General features: G+C 37.9%; 3 protein-coding genes across 4 annotated transcripts; 1 reads left to right on the top strand and 2 right to left on the bottom strand.

Moving 5' to 3' along the window:
• Nucleotides 1-1,217: 1,217 nt before the first annotated feature.
• LOC140770342 (uncharacterized) lies at nucleotides 1,218-4,531 on the bottom strand. The gene is made up of 4 exons (XM_073111493.1): nucleotides 4,431-4,531; nucleotides 4,201-4,318; nucleotides 2,071-2,162; nucleotides 1,218-1,660 (listed from the first exon to the last, which is right to left on the bottom strand). The coding sequence occupies exons 1-4, from the start codon at nucleotides 4,444-4,446 to the stop codon at nucleotides 1,596-1,598; spliced, it is 291 nt and encodes a 96-aa protein (XP_072967594.1). The 5' UTR covers nucleotides 4,447-4,531; the 3' UTR covers nucleotides 1,218-1,595.
• A 366-nt stretch (nucleotides 4,532-4,897) lies between these two features.
• On the top strand, nucleotides 4,898-9,010 carry LOC140770836 (uncharacterized). 2 transcript variants are annotated; one of them, XM_073112128.1, is made up of 5 exons: nucleotides 4,898-5,482; nucleotides 5,989-6,691; nucleotides 6,781-6,928; nucleotides 7,152-7,214; nucleotides 8,726-9,010. In XM_073112128.1, exons 1-5 carry the CDS (start codon nucleotides 5,083-5,085, stop codon nucleotides 8,789-8,791), a joined length of 1,380 nt encoding a protein of 459 aa, XP_072968229.1. In that variant the 5' UTR covers nucleotides 4,898-5,082; the 3' UTR covers nucleotides 8,792-9,010. The 2 variants fall into 2 exon arrangements, with proteins under 2 accessions (XP_072968229.1, XP_072968230.1); XM_073112129.1 differs by having other exon boundaries at nucleotides 4,899-5,482; nucleotides 6,004-6,691.
• Nucleotides 9,011-9,154: 144 nt separating this feature from the next.
• Nucleotides 9,155-16,064, bottom strand: LOC140770400 (heat shock 70 kDa protein 16). The gene is made up of 9 exons (XM_073111587.1): nucleotides 14,671-16,064; nucleotides 14,090-14,302; nucleotides 13,763-13,858; nucleotides 13,511-13,666; nucleotides 11,204-11,404; nucleotides 10,987-11,133; nucleotides 9,967-10,095; nucleotides 9,750-9,880; nucleotides 9,155-9,571 (listed from the first exon to the last, which is right to left on the bottom strand). Exons 1-9 carry the CDS (start codon nucleotides 15,844-15,846, stop codon nucleotides 9,469-9,471), a joined length of 2,352 nt encoding a protein of 783 aa, XP_072967688.1. The 5' UTR covers nucleotides 15,847-16,064; the 3' UTR covers nucleotides 9,155-9,468.
• Between the last annotated feature and the right edge of the window lie 1,943 nt (nucleotides 16,065-18,007).

Below are 18,007 nucleotides of genomic sequence, written 5' to 3'. Positions count from 1 at the left end.
AAAACAAGACCCTTCTCAAATCCAAGCATCCGAGAACGATTCCGAGATCTCCGAGCTCGAAGGCGCAAAATAGACATATTTAGGCGCCGCAAGTTTCTTCCTCCGTGGATACCTCGGCCCATAGATCCTGGGAACAAAGCAAGGGAAGCCATCGGCATCGATCTGCGGTGCAGCGGTTGGTCCGATCGGAGAAGGCGAGGAAGGCGGCGAGAGGCGGAGGAGAGGAATGGATTTGGTCGATTTGGGGGACTTGGAGCTTATCTTACAGTCGCGAATCCGGGCTAGAGCTCCGGGTCTCAGGAATCGGTGGAGACGTGCCTCGATCCGCGAGGAGGGTGTGGAGTTAGGGTTTCGCAGCCTTCTGTTCATGGCGGAGGTGGAGGGGGAGAGGGAGAGCGAGAGGGAGATGTGGAATTGAGGAGGATTTGGGGGTAAATTAAGGAGGGGATTTTGGGGGGAAATTAAGGAGGTGGGCGGGAAAAGACTAAGGCGGGAGGGGAGAGGAGGGAAAAAAAGAAAAGAAAAGAGGGGGAACAGTTTACTGAGATGCGAGGGATGCACTGCAGAGCCGGATGCACCAATTGTGCAACATTTTTTTTTTCTACAATTAATGAGCTCATAATCTATTCATGGCTTACATATAGGATAACTGATAAGCCTTACCGGATAGCTATCCATGTGCTAGATAGAGGATTAACCTTATTAAATAGCTATCCATCCAAAGGCTAGATAAAAGGATAAACTATACTAGATAAATCAGCACTTCTCCTCAAAAACACCGGAGAACTTGCAATAAGTTATAACTAACAACACATTATAATTAATCTCTTCTCTTATATTAACACTTTTATTTTTGCTAATATCCACATTAGATATTCTTCCATTTGTAGTTGGTAGTCTGATTATTCTGTCTATAAACTCATTGAATTATTGTCGAGCTGTAAATGAACAATTTGCATGGCCCTATGTTTAATTAATTTTGCTGCGACACACGATGTTCTGCTCCATTTTGCTTCTCTTTTAGTGTAGTGTAGGTTGTGTAAATTTTTGACGTTCAAATTAAACTATAAACCGGGAGGTGAATAGTGTTCTCGACAACAATGATACTGAGCAAGAAACTTGTATACATAATCAATCTTAAGGTAAGAACGAAGGAATCAAATAACAATTTCTGAAATGTTATAAACAGCTATTAATTTACTCCATCTGCATTAGTATGTCATAGATCTCTGAGGATTATGTTGATGTTATAACAAGTACTGTTAATTAGTGCTAATGTATCGACACATGCAATTTGTTCCCACTTGTTGCCAATTAAACAATAAAAGTGAATTAAGCTCTTTGGCTTCTTTACAAGAAAAAGATCATCCTCTGGAACTAAAGGAAACCCTAAAAGATCAGCATGTGTCAGTCTCAACGAGTACAATGAGTAAAATATTCCACTTCTATCTTAAGCATGATCTTGTAGGTGCACGGCCCTCATTCTATTGTTTCTCACTCAAAAGTGATTAGTAACTTTAATTTGCTGAAAAACACTGGAGAATCTGATAGCACTTGTATGTGGATCTCCAGGCAGATCAGAATTTTTCTCAGCATCATACATTGCTCTGCTTGTAGTACTTTGTATCCAGCACTTGCTTCCCGCACATGGCACAAACGCCTGCAGATACAATTGGAAAGAGATTCTGATGTTTGCCAATATCAATATGCATATCAGTCATGTTCAAATGAAGAAGGAAAGCTAAGTGGTGAAAGTAACAAGTGATGTTTGCTCACAAATGTTACGGATTGATATGTATTATTTGCTCACAGCTTATGGATTTAAGATTTCATATCCATGATGACGCATAACCTATTCTAATTCGAGCCCTTGAGATTGGAGGGAATTCTCCAACTCCCTAGTGGCATCAGAGCCATTGAGAACCATAGGTTAGGATTGTTGATCGTCACGCACATTTAAGGTGCTTTCGATGAAAGATTTGTAGTCTATGTCAGTGCATAAGTTGAAAAGAAAACATAAAGAGAGCAAGAACCTCAGCGATAAGGGAGTAGAGGAAATGAGTTCCTTGCCTTTTGAGTATGCGCATGTATGGCAGTATTTGGCATCCTGGTGTACTTGTTGCTTGCAAATCATGCACTTAGTACTTCCATAAGGAGTCCATCTAAAATTAAGAAATGGAAAAAAAAATTATTACATTGGAGGATATGCATAGGCAAACATACACACATTACAACTTACAAATATCTGAATTGGTCCTCTTTCTCAATGATGGATAACAATAATTAAAAAAAATGCACTTTTTAATATATTTTTCATGTATAAGGAACATAGCAAAGATAAGAAACTTATCTGATGGATACGTCAAAATGCAACAACAAAATAGGACTGCATATGATCTCCAAAAAGCACAAATGACTGTTATGCATTAAACATAGAACATGTGAAGCAGTTAATGGGATGCTACGACCAGAAGTTCAAGTTCAATTTATAAAATAGTTGTAGGAAATCACTTAGCTAGTTGATACTGATCATTAATTGTCACTAAGCCCCAGCAATACGATTCTTCAGTCGCATCACATGCACAGATACGACAAGCTTCACATTTCAGAAGGGAAGTGTGAATCTAGTATTTGTTTGTATGTCATACATAGTATTGATACACCATAAATTACCTTTATGTCTGACATAATATGACTGACAAGTACTCACAGCATTTCATTTAGATACTATAGCACAATTTTACTCACTAAAACAATCTTTGACTATGAAAGAATAGAAGCAACTAGACAATATTCCATCCATGGCTAACTAGCGGTTAATTAAATCTATAAGCATGTCAGCTTTACTAAACAACATAAGAAAATGAAAGAAAGACTGAAAACGGCAGTACAAGAACTACATAAAGAAGATATCTAGAAATAAATGTGAAGTAAAGCAGAAAAAGGAGAAATATGGTACATGGCATATGGTTGCATCTTGCATGATGTTTTAGTTGGCTAAGTTGCCAAAACTAGTAAAGAAACAAATGATTTTCCCTCGTAGAGTTTTCAAGAAAGATTAACTAAGTTTATGCAGAAGACAAGCTCTCTACATTCCCTTTGAATCTTACATATTTGACTGACAGTTAATTTGAAGACCAAAGAAGGGAATACAAATGTGGTTGGATAAACACTTGTTTCTTCACAAAATCCACCACTTGGAAACAAGCACACTCTTTTTCACTTGGAATCCACCAAGAAAATAGGAGCAAAATGAGAAGAATTCCTTCTCAAAGATAATAATTTACTAACTCAAAATAGGATGAACTTCCATTCATGAGAGAGTGATACATTTGTAGGCTTTACTATGCATGGGGCATATGGGCCATCATGCCATAACTACTAAAAAAACTCCTTATAATTCCTAATGTATGCAAGATTTCAAGAGTCATGCGTACTACAAAGAACTAAGAGACTCTTTACTGCTCCCTTTACTATCTTTTTAACTTCCCCGCTAATACTATAATAATATTCTCATCTTTCTATTTACTACCATAATGCTAGGAAGTTTTGTAGTCAAAATTAAAAATATAGTTAACGCATGCAAGAGTTAGGGAATGCATTTGCATGGCTTTAGGTTTTGGGAACCACCGTGATAAAAGATAGAGCGAAGGCGCCTAAGCCACAAAGGACCAAATAACTTCCTACAAGGAACATAATTCTGTTATAGCCAGCAAGGTTCAAAGAGCAATAAGACACAGATATAAGCAATGCTAAATCAAGTATTGATAGATATCCGAGATATCACCCATCGATGAGGAGAAACCATGACAACCTCTTGCTTCTGCAAACCATCGACAAGGGCACATCATTGCTTAATCTATTCAACTTTTAATAATGGTCTACCGAGCATGAATTGACAAAAGGGACAGTTCAATGATCAATACTTTACTGTTCAAGCAAACCAAGATAGGCTTTTGGTTACAAAAGCAAATGTTATAGGATGGTATGCATTGTTGGTCCATTACTCCATTACCCACCAACTTTATCTTTCAGATCAATGTTACGACGGCCCAAGAACACCCAATACAAGAAGAGAAACCTAAAGTCTACCCAAATAGTCATGTAATTACAAGTAATTTCTCTCAAAAATATGTAATTTTGCAAGGAGATCCCCATTTTTTTTTCTATGTTTCTAGAGATAGGAATCTAAGAGGAAACCTATTCTTCTTGGAGAGGAGCTTGTTCTCGTTAATCTTTCGGCCGCCGCCTTCGGTTGTATTGCTTGCGCCCTCCTTCCACTTGTCCGGAACGATCACCTTCGATAACTTCTTTTCGCCTGGAAAAGGGCGAACAATATAGCAAAAATTGAGGGATCTTCGTTACAAGAGAGAATAGTAGAACTTTAATCTCGGGCGATTCGGGAGAAAGGAGAGGAGGAGGAAGCTTACACTTGTCGCAAACCATCGCTTCTTCTGCTGTGCTGCCCTCCGGGGAAGAAGAAGGTTGGGGAAATAGAAAGATTTAGAAAGACTAAAATACACGTCTGTCGTATATGCCTGTGTATAATTTTGTACATACTGACAGCATTAGATCCGAGTCCGACCACCTCCAACCCGGTTTTTTTTTCCCCTTCTTTTCCTTTTCGGGAGTTAAATGATTAAAATCAACTTAACAGTTATTTTTAATTTTTATTTTTAAGACCGCTAATTTTTATTTGTATTATTTTGCCCGCCTAGTTTAGATTATATGAAAAATTAACCGGCTATCAACAGAGCCATCAAATAATTATAATATCTACGTGGTATTAATAATTTTATTACATGAGCAAATGAATTTTCTAACCATATTTTTGAGATAATCGACCTATTTTATTTTATCTTCATCAGGTGGAGTTTGGAGTTTAGCCTACATGTTCCAATCTTCCGGATATAATTAGGATTAGCGCGTATGATTGGGAGAATCTTTGGAATTTTGAATTATTCACCCAAATTTTGCTCGATTTTGCGCGCTCTTTTCCAAGAGCGCGCCTGTCAGCCGGTTCTACTCGCCCCTCTATTACTTCTGTCTCTCCTCTCTCTCGTTCGCTCTAGCTTGTGATCAATGGCGGACTTCTCAGCTCCTTCCTTCTCTCTCGGCATCGATGTCGACATCTCCGACCTACCCACTGACGCTGACGAAGACGACGAAGATGAAGACCTTCTTCGCCGAATTTCACCACAGCGAAGAGAAGAAAACCCAACCTTCGATCTCCTTGGCGACCAAGAACCTGAAGAAGACGAGCTCGATTACCTAGAAACCGTAGAACGAAACCCTGACCTGGACCCACCTCCTTCTTCGCTCAAGCGACTGAGGCGGGGCCCTGCTCGACCTGTTCCTCGTACGATTCCTCGGGCGGAGCTTCGTACACCTGGAGATGACAGTGGCGGTGGAGGGAAGTGTGAGTTCGAGATTTTTGACGAAATCGAAGAGTTCTCTTCGCAAGAAGAGCTTCCGGGTCGAGGTGAGTCGCTAGCTATTTTATTAGGGTTGTTTTGTTTGTTGGGTTATCCCAATGGAGTGGAGCTATCGCGTAAGATCAGATTTTGGTGCATTGGTAGAAACTTGACTGGGGTTAGCGGAAAACTTTTGAAATCAGTGGCAATGAGCGTCAGGGGCGAGGTATTTCGGTAGCTTTCTAGGGTTCTATTTGTTCAATTTCACATTGCCTTCTCAATTATTGTCTGGTTTTCCCTAATTGAGTGCAACGATGGCATAAGGTCTGGGGTTCAAATTAAGTGTTTAGGGGAGAAAAGAAATAGAAAATTATAAATTATGAGAATTTAGGTTAAGCTGCTCTCTGCATAACAGTGATCAGTCCATATGTTCACTTATTGTTTGCTCTCTGAGAGTTGCTGAGCATCTATAATGCATGCACTAGTTCACAAAAATTGTGATGCATTAGATCTCTCGTTTTTTACTATTCCATTTTGCTTTTCTACCATCTTGAGTTATACATTCTAATTGCAGAAGAATGTTTTCCAGTTGGCACCCATGGTTCTTGCAGCAGTTCAAAGTTCTCCTTGCGCTACCATGGAGTCCTAAATAACCAACCAGCAAGGGAAGTGAAGGGCCCAAAAATTTCACCAACTTCCAATTCCTCGACTTTGACTGTTTTAGAGGAAAGCAGTAAAAAGAAATTGTTTCCAAAATTGACTGTCAGTCCCCTTAGGAAAATACATTTACTGGATTCAGATTCAGATGATCCTTTTAATGAAGATAAACATGAAGACAATGAGAAGATTAAACCTATTTCCAGAAGTGGACAGGTTACTCCAATGATCAGGGATATTCAGAAGAAAACAACGCCACAGTCCAATCAACAGAATGTGGCCACACCTGCTCTAGATGAGTTCTGTGAGGAGTATTTCAGCTCAATGAAAGATCCAAGAGCAAATGGGCATAGCGACAGGGACATGAGTTTCTTCAGTTCTGTTGGTCCGGATGGTTTTGACCGTAATTCTGAAGGTTGTCATCAGATGGAAAGCATTAGAAGAAGAGAAGAGCACAATTGGAACTTGCCCAATCCTCAACCTCCTTCTTATCGGTATTTCTATCATGATGATGCAAGAATTCAGACATTAATCCGGGAAAGGTTACCTCACTTTGTTCCTCTTGGAACAGAAAATCATGGAGGAAGCAAGCAGACTGGGGCAGAAAATCTTGACTATATGTAACCATAATTGCAGACATGCCTTCATGTTACATTTTTTGGCCGATATCCTTTTATACTTTCCTAACGCCATCTTTTTGTTATTGTAGGGGTCAATTTGGCCCCAGGGAGGCTCCAAATGGTAGTTGGGTCAACCTGAGAAAGAAGTCTTCAGTTCCAACTGATGCTGGGAAAAGGCGAATAGTTGCGTGTGGGCAAAAATCTGGTCACTGGTTTACTGGACAGGATGGAAGAAAGGTAAACCGATAGATCATCTTGCTGAGATACAGATAGTAGCTGCACATCTTCAAGTTATAATTTCTTGCTATTTATTGTTCATCTAGACATTCTACACAGTTCCTTTATTTCTTTATCTGCGTCCATTTACATTTACTTCATTCCTTTATGCCGACCTGCTTTTCTTTTGCTCACTGTTTTTGTTTCCTTTAACACTTCGTTTGGTCCATTTTAATCATTCCAGGTCTATGTCACTAAAAATGGACAAGAGCTGACTGGCCAGATTGCTTATAGACAATACAGGAAGGTGAGATCCAAATTGATTTGTCAACACAATCCACTTAACTAGCCTTTCTTTGTGTTATGAATCCTTGGTTCAGAAATAGAGATTTTGTTATATTGAGTGAAAAACTGCAGTTTTAATGAATTTGAATCAGCTTTTTCTCCATTGTTACCTTCCATGAGCATGGACAATTAGTTCTCACACAATACCTAATATTGGTTGTATAAATCTCTTATTGTCTTTGACTTCATCTGACTAAGTTTAGAGTCATTAGATCTCTTTGTAACTAGAGTAAATTTCAATTGATATTCATTGCTTTTTCAAATATAAGATGCTAAGAGTGTCATATTAGGTTGTCTACTAAATAAATGTTCATGTAGTTTCATTGGCATGCACTTCTAAGTTCCTTAAACGTATTTCCATAAGTATAAGGAATATATGCTGTCTGCAGTTCCAGTCATTTTTGTGCAATTCACATCTTTGAAACTTTGAAGTATTTATAATCATAGATGGAGTTTATACCTATATCAAGTTTTTAAAGTTCTAATTCTATGGATAATTGACATTTTGTTGTGTGTCAGACAATATAAACACTTGTTACAAAACTCTTTCTTTTTGTTATTTTCCTCTAAGAAATCTGTGTTATTTCCATATTGGCAATCTTTTTCAGGAAGTTAGGATCTTGTCATAGAAGTGGTTGATAGTTCACATTTTCTTCATTACTGTTTAGTATTTGCAACAAGCTCTTGACTATCTGTATGAACATTGCTTTTCCTCTCTCTCTCTCTCTCTCACACACACACACACACACAGAAAAAAACATGCTTGTGCCCGTGCATGCTATGTATGTAGTTGTATATGTTAACTCACGACTCAAATAATGTACATTTCATTTGCTTAACACATTGGTCGAAAGAACAAGGTAACAGTAGCTGAGAATGATAACATAGAGAATACATGATCACAAATGTGAGGTTCTAGGTGTTTGTAGGACTTGATCCTATAATTGGATCTTTTCTGGAGGCTTAATACAATCATAAATCAGATCCAAAAAGTCTTCAATGTTGACCACAGCTTTTGTTAGATATATGAATTCCATGGAATGGAAGTTTATGCTACTTTACTAATAAAAAATGAGTCTGTTTTGCTTGTGACATTGATAATTATCAGCCTGTCAGGACTGCTCATGTATCTGTCTAAGCAGCACAACTAAGTTACAAAACTTGAATGGAAGTCATAGTTACAGAAACAAAAATCTTTTTGCTATTCATATGCATTTAATTATTTATAAGAAGGTAACTATGGCCCATATAGTAGCCCATTTCTGTTTTCCCTTTCTTTTCAAGCAATTCCTTGTGTTTTACTAAAACTTTTTTGGTAAAAGGTCAGACTCGACTATTTTCTTCCATTGATAAGTGCTTCTATCCCTAAATGTATATCTGTGACCTCTTATTTTTTTCAACTTTTGAAGAAATAAAGATGATAATTAAGTACGAATTAAATTTATTTTAATATAATGTTATTGTTTATAACAGGAGAGTGGTGCTGGATCTCGAAAGTCGCGGAAGAAGGGTCCTACTAAAAAGAAAAGGAAGAGATGAATGTGAGAGGCAGACCTGAAGTACAACCTCTGTTTCAACATGTTTGTCTTAAATCATTCCCAATTATAATCCCCGTCTTGTATATTTCATTTTAAGGGATGTGATCCGTCCTAATGTTTCAACATGCCAAATATATTTTTTCGGATTTTTTTTTTCTACAGAATTCAACAGACGTTTTGCAAGTACATATTGCAAAAGATTGTCTCTAGTTTGTTAATAATAAAGAATAGTATATTGTATTTGTTGAATAAATTCTCCTATCTTTGCAAAAGAACTCGTTGAGGAACAATATAGTTCATAAATTGATTGTATAATTGTACATAGAATAAATCTTCAGAAATGAACAAGTAACAAAGTTATAAGTTGAAGAATTTGCCAACCAATATTTTTCCTGTAAACCAATAAGCAAACAATCCCATGACCCAACAGATGAAAGCAAGCTGTCTGTTTGTAAAATCTTTCTTCCCTTTAGGAAGAAACTAGACAAGTAACTTTGTGGTGATTACATTCTCCTTGTAAGAAAATAAGTAGGGGCTGAAGCCGCAAAGTTTCAGGACTTTGGCCACAAGTAGCTATATATAGAAAGATACCTATTGTAGCAATGGAAATAATTACCAAAATCTTCTGACAATCAACAATGCTAAAGATAATTGACAAAACATAAGACTAGAGCAAAGTCAATCTGTTTCCATGTTGTCTGGTGCATTTGATTGGTCTGAGCCCCTGGTATCATCTGTTCTTGCAGGAGAACCTTTGTGTCTCAATATATTCCGACATGTTCTGAAAAAGAGAGAAATCCAATGAGTCCGACAAGAAATGTGATATTGAAGCTGAAAGATTCACAAGGTATGATAGAAGTGAAAATAAGTCGGGTCTGGCACAACAAAAGTAAACCAGAAACATAGTTGTTCTCCTTCTCTCTTATCTCAATGAAGCAAAACAGGAGTTAGAAGAATACATGTCTAAATCTTCCGCCCTTTTCTTGATCTCATGAGACCATAGCACTGGATCTGCACTCTTTGGCAGAGAATCCTGTTGTTGAGACTTCTCCCGTAGCCATTGCTCAGCTTTAGTACATTCATTGATTATCTGTCATATAAGCTGATTATAAGCTGTTGAAACTTAAAATAAGAAACAGGAGTACTACAACACGAATTGGTAAATTGTTTATTTACCGCATCTCTTTCATATGTAGCTAGCGATTTCACAGCCATTCTGTTATCAACTATGCATTTCAGCAGCTCTCTGGTAGTTTGAGCCCTAGCTTCTTCATCTTTATATCGGTTTTCAATGGGATCCACCAGCTTTTGCCAACCAAAAGAGATATTGACAATATAAGATTAAGGGGGGCAAATGCCAAGGCACACAGAAGAAAAAGAGATCCTATGGAAACAAGTACAATAATATGTGTATGCTATACTAGAGTTACATGTTTGAGGAGAATCATTACAGCAATGACCTTAATACCAGAATTACCAAAACATTTGGGCACTTATGGTGGAGCAAATTGTTACATTCATATGTCAAAGCCATCCTTATGGTTTAGTAACTTTTATTCAGAAGAATTTGGAGGGGAAAAGGAGAGTAGTTTTCACTTTTTGCATCAATAAACCATTACACTAAAACTAAAAGTGCGAAACAACCACTAGAAGAACAATAAAGCCTTATTCAATATTTGCAGATAGTTTTGTGAAGCTTTACTCATCTAACATCTGACAAGCATTTAAAGCTTTTTCCCCAACTTCCGTTGTGAGATGAGATTATCCATCTACGTATTCCTCTCATCTCCAGTTAAAACTTAAAACCTTTATTTATCCATGATGTGTTGACAGGTCCTTCCTCTTTCCTCTGTCCTGCCACTTGTATCACAAATTTTTGCATCTCTCCTCTCCGAGGGTTTGAATTTGTTCTCCACAAACTTGCTGAATCGGTGCAACCATACACTCAATTTTATTCCCAGTGGGTTAAAGTATCATTTCTAAGATCTTAAAAGACATGACCAGAAGTGATAAAGAGCTAAGGACAGAACAGAAAAAACATACTATTAAATATAATTGCATAGGGCTTCACATAATACTCAAACACCAGGGTTGAGTTGTGAAATTGTTAAACAGAATCAAAATAATATAAGCTTCTATTAATAGTGATGACTGCTTAACAAGTAAGCCATCCTTTGATGAAAGATGCCTCTTTACCTTCTTTAGATCCTCAAGCTTGCTAGTGTAAACCTTTTCTGTTTCATCATCTCCATCCTCATATAGCCATTCTTCAGTCTGTTGTAGGTTAGCAGAAATGCCTTCTCTTTCTGAATCACTTGCAAAGCTTCGATATCTCTCAAAAAGCTATAGGCAGATATATGTATCATTCTCCATAATTCCATAGAAGAAAGAAGGTCAGAAAATTTGATATTACCTTATTACGAATATCATACACATAAGCTTCCAAGGCATTCTTTCTGTCTTTTGTCAGCTCCATAAGTTTATCCTGGTAGGCCAGTTGCCGTTCTTGTTCTTGTCCTTCTCGTAATTCTTCCTTCGTCATTCCACCATAGATTGTTTCCTTGACCGGCAAATCAAGCCTTCTTGATTCTCTCTCTCTCTTTATTCTTTCAGCCTGCAAAGGATAAATGTAATCATATTTACTTTCATGTGCTGATGGATTGAAGTCCAAAGAAAAGCCTGAACCCTCTCAAAAGGTACCAATTTAAGGAAGCAGCCTTATGCATTTACATTGCTATTTCTATTTTACAAAATTCATATGAAATGTGTAATAGCTCTACATTTTGAAAAAATGGTGCATATAGCATATAACAAGAAAATCTGGTATTGTTCTCTACCTGCATTTAGCCCATGTGTAGGACCTATAGGCTTGTATGCCTGATGTCCATCAAACAAACGAGAAATACAATCATTGGCAATAAAAGCCTCAACTCTTCTTCTTAGTGCACAGCCATTTTTTCCTCCAAGATGGATGAAAGCTTCTTATAGTTGGATTGTTAACCTATTTTTACAAATGCGCCAGTCTAAATATTGGATGTTTTGAATGACATAAATAATGTTATCAGACACAGCGTATGCCAACAAAACCAGACCACATGAGCATGTTATCTACATTACCATAAATACAATGTTAATCCATACACATGACAATATCACCAATGCATTTGTAATGAATCTTCAGCTTGTTCTGGCAATCATTGTTACCAAATATTAAGCTTCAAGAATTATATATACAGTTTTAAGTTTGGAGTTTTGACATTGACGATGGGAAAACCAATCCAATGAACAATGTACGCAGCACAAATTTGAGTGTGTACCTTTTTTCCTCCTTTTATGGAGAGCCAAAGGGAAAGGAGTCAGGTCAAATAAAGGGGATAGGAAATTAGATTAGAGAACCTAGGTAATTGTGCCACCAAATTGCACATGCGTGCCCGTCTGTGTGGAAAGTGGAGACTGGAGAAAGAATGGGAGCGATATATAGGACATCAAGGGCATGGAAAACAGTGTGCTTGAGCCTTTACCAGATGATAACTGTATCTGGGAAGAGGATAGACTGCAATTTACTATTGACAAGTTTCTTGAATTAACAAATTGAAGAATTCAGTTATTTTCTATTTAGGGCTTTTCAGCTGAATCAAAATGACTGATTTATAAAATAACAAAGCTACATCTGGTGGCTCATATCCGGCAACGAAAAAGAAAAAGATAAGGAGAAACTTAAAATGATGGAATTTATATAGCAAACACACAGGATCACAATTATTCTATGAAGTTATACATTTAAAAGTAAATTTCCAATTCGAGAAACTACTTCATACAGAGGGATGATCGATAACGAAAAGAAGAGAAAAGGCAGATTTTTTTTTCACTAATAAAACATGATAAGTAGAAGAAATCCAAGAAGGATAGACAGGAGAGATAAAGGATATAAATTTATGTACAGAGAAGGATATATTAAAGAGAAAAGGAAAATGAGAAGGCAGTAATTGAACCTAGCTTGAATAATACTAAATTTAGATGTCAAAATGCAATTACTGCCTTTTCTTTCCGTCATAGGCAAAGTCTTCAATAACTTGTCCCTTCAAAAATCTACTTAAGTACAATAATGATTTTTCTGAAGAAAGAAAACTAGGGTTAATCCACTCAATTGACTACAGCCTATCCAACTGAATAGATGACCCTTCTAGAAAATAATGAAAAAATAATAATGATGACACAAATTATTGTTCAGAGAAGCCAAGTTAGATTAGGATAAAAAAGAAGTAATAAAAAAAGTCCTACAAAGATATGAACATAAATATCAAGCTAAAATGCATGCACATCAAACGTTGACAGTCAAACAGAAAGTTCAAAAAACCTTTTAATTTTAAGCTGTTTCAGTAATTATATTCATTATTATCCCCTAACAAGTCTAGCAATCTTGTTTCTTTTTGAAGATGCCACCAACTAATGTCAATTTTGGAGCTACTACATGGCCTTCACTTTTGGAAGAAGATAGGGACATTCTCCATAATGCCCGATGAAATTTCACTTCACAGTGGACAAGCTATTCCTTGGTTTTACACTCTTCTACAAATGTCGTAATGACATTTAGCAGAATTCTGTCTTCCATTTGGAAAAACAAGCTTCTTTATATCTAATAATTAGGGTCACGAGTTTTACTAGGAAACCAAGAAAATAAAATGATCCTATAATGAAATTGTTAGGTAGAAGAACTCACAGAAGGCGTGGATCCAGATTCACAGCTTGCAGTACTTCCATTTTCAGCATTGTCTGCTGCAACATTATATTGGGTAGATGAAGCAGACAAAGACTCCATATTGTCCGTGCAATTTCCATCTCTCATAATGGGTTCATTTACATCATCCTCAATCAGCTGAAGCGAAGTATTTGATATTATAAGTTATGTCAATTTATAACGCAAACTGGTCGTTGATAGATTTAGATTAAAAAATCATAACACCATACTTACTGAAGCTGACTCCACAGAAACTAATCCATGAAGATTAAGCCGAATTCTGACTTTAACTTTAGGTTTTTCACTCTGGGCAACTTGGAAAGGGCCAATCTGTAGAACAACAGCTATGCAATTAGTAGTACTTAACTAATTCAAGAAATAGTTCCACAAGGAAAAATTGGAGGACTTTATATCAAGTCTTGCCTGGATAAATAAATTCCACTCAAAACTAGTCAAAAGTTACAGCAAGAAATTGAGAAAACATTTCAAATACAAGGAAAGTTTATGGCAAATGAGCATCTTGCATATCCTCTGACAATGGTGTAAGAGATATATACATACCTGAAAGGATCCAATTTTTGGAAGGACACCAGGTGGCAGTTCATTTGGGTTTGTGTAAAAGGCTTCCAAATTGAAAGAATGACTTCTATGTAGAGTAAGCACTTTTACACTTGGAATTGTTTGGCCTTTCCGGAATAGCACATTACTTGACATTGTGTGAATAGGACCTTCTTCTGATGCAAATCCTATCGAGGAAGGAAGTGAATCTTGCACCTAGAAATGACCACAAAACAATAGCGTTCATTCAGATGCATCATAGAAAGATGGACAGGATACTGTGATATGGGATAAGAATATCCCAAAATAGCATGCTAACTTCTTGTTGAAATCCTTCATACATTGAACTTCTGCAAATACTACACATAAGAGTTATGGTGTGGTTTTATAAACAAGAAATGAAATGAAAGATTTGCAACAACTTCCTATTCATTTTAGGACTCGACTTTTCTTTTCTTACATCTTCTGTGCCATTACCAATCATACTAATCTGAACAACTATGAGAGAACTAGAAAAGTTACCAACATATGATTAAAAACGGGCACATTTTCAAAATCAGCCAAGACGAGAAGAAGTGGCAAACCTCATAGTCCCTGACCCTGAAAACAGGGCTCAGCATGGCACACTGAAGGGCACAACCGCGTGCAACGCACTCGCTTGCATTGAGTGTCCTGCCTGGCTCCCTTCTGAAAAATCCAGTCAGAATCCTCATTATCGCAGGTATCCTTGACCCCGATCCAACAAGCTCCACTGAATGTATCCTATCCACACTCAATCCTGAATCCATGATCGCCTTCTTGCATGGCTCCAAAACCCTTTCCAGCAATTCAGCACATAACCTCTCAAACTCTTCCCTCTTTATGAATCCCTTCACATCTTTCTCATCCATCAAACACTCAATACTCATTGGCGCCTCAGCATTTGCACTAAGCACCTTCTTCAGCTTCTCGCATGCCAACCTTAACCTAATACTCGCCCTAACATTAGAATTGACGTCAATGTCATACTTATCCTTGAACTGTCCAACAAAATAATCAAACAGCACTTCATCAAAGTCCCTCCCGCCCAAATCAGCATCAAATGCATGTGAAAGCACCCGCATTTGACCGACCGCAAAGGCCACAACCGCGACCTGCGTATCACAATGCCCAATATCAACAAACACAGCATTGAATGACGGCGAGCCGAGTGGGGCAAGATCTGTTTTGTAAATTCCATAGCCTAAAGCTGTAGCAGCGCAGTCGTGCATCAAACGAAGTGGCTTGAGCCCGGCGATGGCGGCGGCGTCGAGGTAGATGCGGCGCTGGAGGTCTGTAAAGTAAGAGGGGACCCCGAGCACGCAATCCGAGACCGGGGATTCGAGATCCTTCTCGGCGAGGTGCTTCAAGTGGGCTAGAAGCATACCTAACACTTGCACAGGAGTAAAGGTGCAATCATTACCCAAGTAACGGAGATGGATCAGGATTCCACCATCGATGGATTCGGAAACGGAAAAAGGGAGGCTTTTGAGGTCGGCACGGACGGAGGGGTGGGAGAAGGGGCGGCCCAGTAGGCGCTTGAGTTGGGAGATGGTGGACTTGGGGGACATGGAGAATGACGACGCAGCGGCGCAGCCGAGGAGGCGCTGCTTGTCGGAGAAGGAGACGAAGGAAGGGGTCTCGCGCTTGGACTCATCGTTGAGGAGCACGTCGACGCCGCGGTGCTTCGCGGCGGCAATCACGGAGGTGTCGTTGCCGATGTCGAACCCCACCGCGCTCATCGTGGCGAGGGCGATCCACGGATCGGTTAGATGGAGCAGGACGAAGCAAGGAAACCCTGGATTGGGTTGGTGAGGAGAAGAGGAGACGACGGCATCGATTCGGGAATTGACGAGAGGGAGGAATCGTGAAGGAGAAGAGAAGGAGGAGAAAGAGGAGGAGGAGGAGAGGTACGCCGCGGCGTACGGGGCCGGCTTTTGCGGAAGTGTCAGGCCTCGGCCTGATATTTCTTTTTTTTTCTTTTTAAATTTTCTTTTTGGGTTGGGCTTCGGCCTGCTTACTTACTTCTGAAATAAATTTACATTCATACCTCACAACATTTAGTAATTTACATTTAGATCCTCGTATATTGGACTTTATTGTCAAATAAAGGTCCCATTTGGGCGTCTTACACCTCGTCCTCGTGCAAATCTTAAATATATAAAGTTAATTTTAGAGAAGAATATTTTCGTTTTTTTTAAAAAAAAAAAGAGGAGAATATTTACCTACGGCTCGAGAGTTGAGACCATAAACGCCGTGCTTGCACGTTGTTCCATTACAATAAGTATAGAGATGAGACATAAATTACAGGGTCTGGAATAGTTATAGTCACTATAATACTTTATAAACACAATTAAGTTATATATCTAATTATATTATACATGATGCATGTTGTTCTATAATTACTTTATAAACACAACTAATAATATCATATCTTATATTTATATTAACTCTCTCTTTTTAATATTAAAATTAAAATATTTTATCTAAAATTGGTCTTATTTTACAAGTGTACAAGGTCTTAATAAACTCATGACATCTGACTATGTGATATTAGATTAACTCATCAACTATTATAAAAATTTAAGCGATTAAAATATAATAATTTTATATTTTATATTTTAATATTTTTTTATTTTTAAACTCATAATCCCTGACTTTAATACCACGTTAACTCACGGAAAGTGAAATGTACAAACTTTCAAATACGGGGCGAAATAGGAAGACGTTGCCCACCGTTATTTTAAAAGATTATACAAAGATCACACTGAATAGCATCAAACGGGGGTAGTGTCTTCAGTACTCCTTTCTCTAGAATGGAGACAACTAAGTAGAGTATTTCAGTCTGAAGGCTTCCAACTTATATTTTCTATATTATCTCTTGAGAATGACTTCAGCCCACAAATAATATATTGTATACGTATCTCTCGTTACTGCTAGCTCCTCGCCTCCTCAACCCAATCTAATCCTAATTGAACTTTGATTGATCGATGTTGTATGTAAGTACAACTTAAAGAAGATAAGCTATATCAATTACTATAGAGCAGCGCTGATCATTAGTTGCAATCCCCAACTACCTCAATATAATAATTGGGATACCTGAGGCATGCTGAACTGAAAGAGAAATTCATAGTAAGGTTAGGCACTAATAGGTAGGACTGAGAACAATTAAGTAGAAATACAATCTTGGTATACTTCATTTCAGAATTCAGCATAAACATTAGGAGGTTGTTCGTTGTAAGATATGATTAGAACATAATCGGTTTTAGTAGTTAAATTTTCCTCCGCGCGTAATGTAGGATGTTCTTTGCTTAATTATATCACTGCTGACATTAAAAGATGCCGCCAGGACTAGTGTTATATCACGCATGCAGGTGGAGATACGTCTGGAAATGCTACCCCAACCTAAGCTTTGACAGTGCCACTTTCTGTAGTTCTAGCTACTACCGTGCTCAATGCAAAACAATAGTCGAGATGTGTTTGATTAGTAATAAGAAGAGCAAGAGAGTTCGTTAGAAATGTAGACATAGTCTTACAGAACCAACCACAGTGTCACTGGACTTAAAAGCACTTAAGGTTGGGTTCTTCCCTTCATCAGAAGCACACGGATTATGTCGACAGAAGGACTGATTCTGCGCTTGGATCAAAAAGCTAAAGATCTCGTTCTTCACTTAATGCCACGAATATATGGAGCACAAAAGAACCTTTACAGCTTTCCTTGTAGTCTTTCAAATCATAAAAGAGGATCCTTTAGACAGCATCTTCGCCGAGGTTTTGATGGCTTCGGTAACCTCACGATGCTCAATCACTCGAATTGTTTTCTCCTCGAGTGGTTGAAAGTTAAGAGATGCCATCAGCTCGTTGATTTTGAAGATATCACTGCTTGCAAGAGTCAAACTGATT

This window comes from Typha angustifolia, chromosome 11 (assembly GCF_048772165.1).
Source record: "Typha angustifolia cultivar Huaian chromosome 11, ASM4877216v1, whole genome shotgun sequence".
NCBI classification, from domain to species: domain Eukaryota; kingdom Viridiplantae; phylum Streptophyta; class Magnoliopsida; order Poales; family Typhaceae; genus Typha; species Typha angustifolia.
The sequence above is the reverse complement of the archived record's forward strand: the minus strand, read 5'-3'. Positions and strand labels throughout refer to the sequence as shown.

Coding starts and splice junctions, on each gene's coding strand:
- LOC140770836 (XM_073112128.1), top strand. CDS start 5,083: ATGGCGGACTTCTCAGCTCCTTCCTTCTCTCTCGGCATCGATGTCGAC. Junction 6,692..6,780: donor GCAGAAAATCTTGACTATAT/GTAACCATAATT, acceptor TTGTTATTGTAG/GGGTCAATTTGGCCCCAGGG. Junction 6,929..7,151: donor CTGGACAGGATGGAAGAAAG/GTAAACCGATAG, acceptor TAATCATTCCAG/GTCTATGTCACTAAAAATGG.
- LOC140770400 (XM_073111587.1), bottom strand. CDS start 15,846: ATGAGCGCGGTGGGGTTCGACATCGGCAACGACACCTCCGTGATTGCC. Junction 10,096..10,986: donor AGCTTGAGGATCTAAAGAAG/GTAAAGAGGCAT, acceptor GGTTGGCAAAAG/CTGGTGGATCCCATTGAAAA. Junction 9,572..9,749: donor AGGGCGGAAGATTTAGACAT/GTATTCTTCTAA, acceptor TCTCTTTTTCAG/AACATGTCGGAATATATTGA.
- LOC140770342 (XM_073111493.1), bottom strand. Junction 2,163..4,200: donor CTCCTCTCCAAGAAGAATAG/GTTTCCTCTTAG, acceptor TCTTAATTTTAG/ATGGACTCCTTATGGAAGTA. Junction 1,661..2,070: donor TACATGCGCATACTCAAAAG/GCAAGGAACTCA, acceptor TTGTATCTGCAG/GCGTTTGTGCCATGTGCGGG.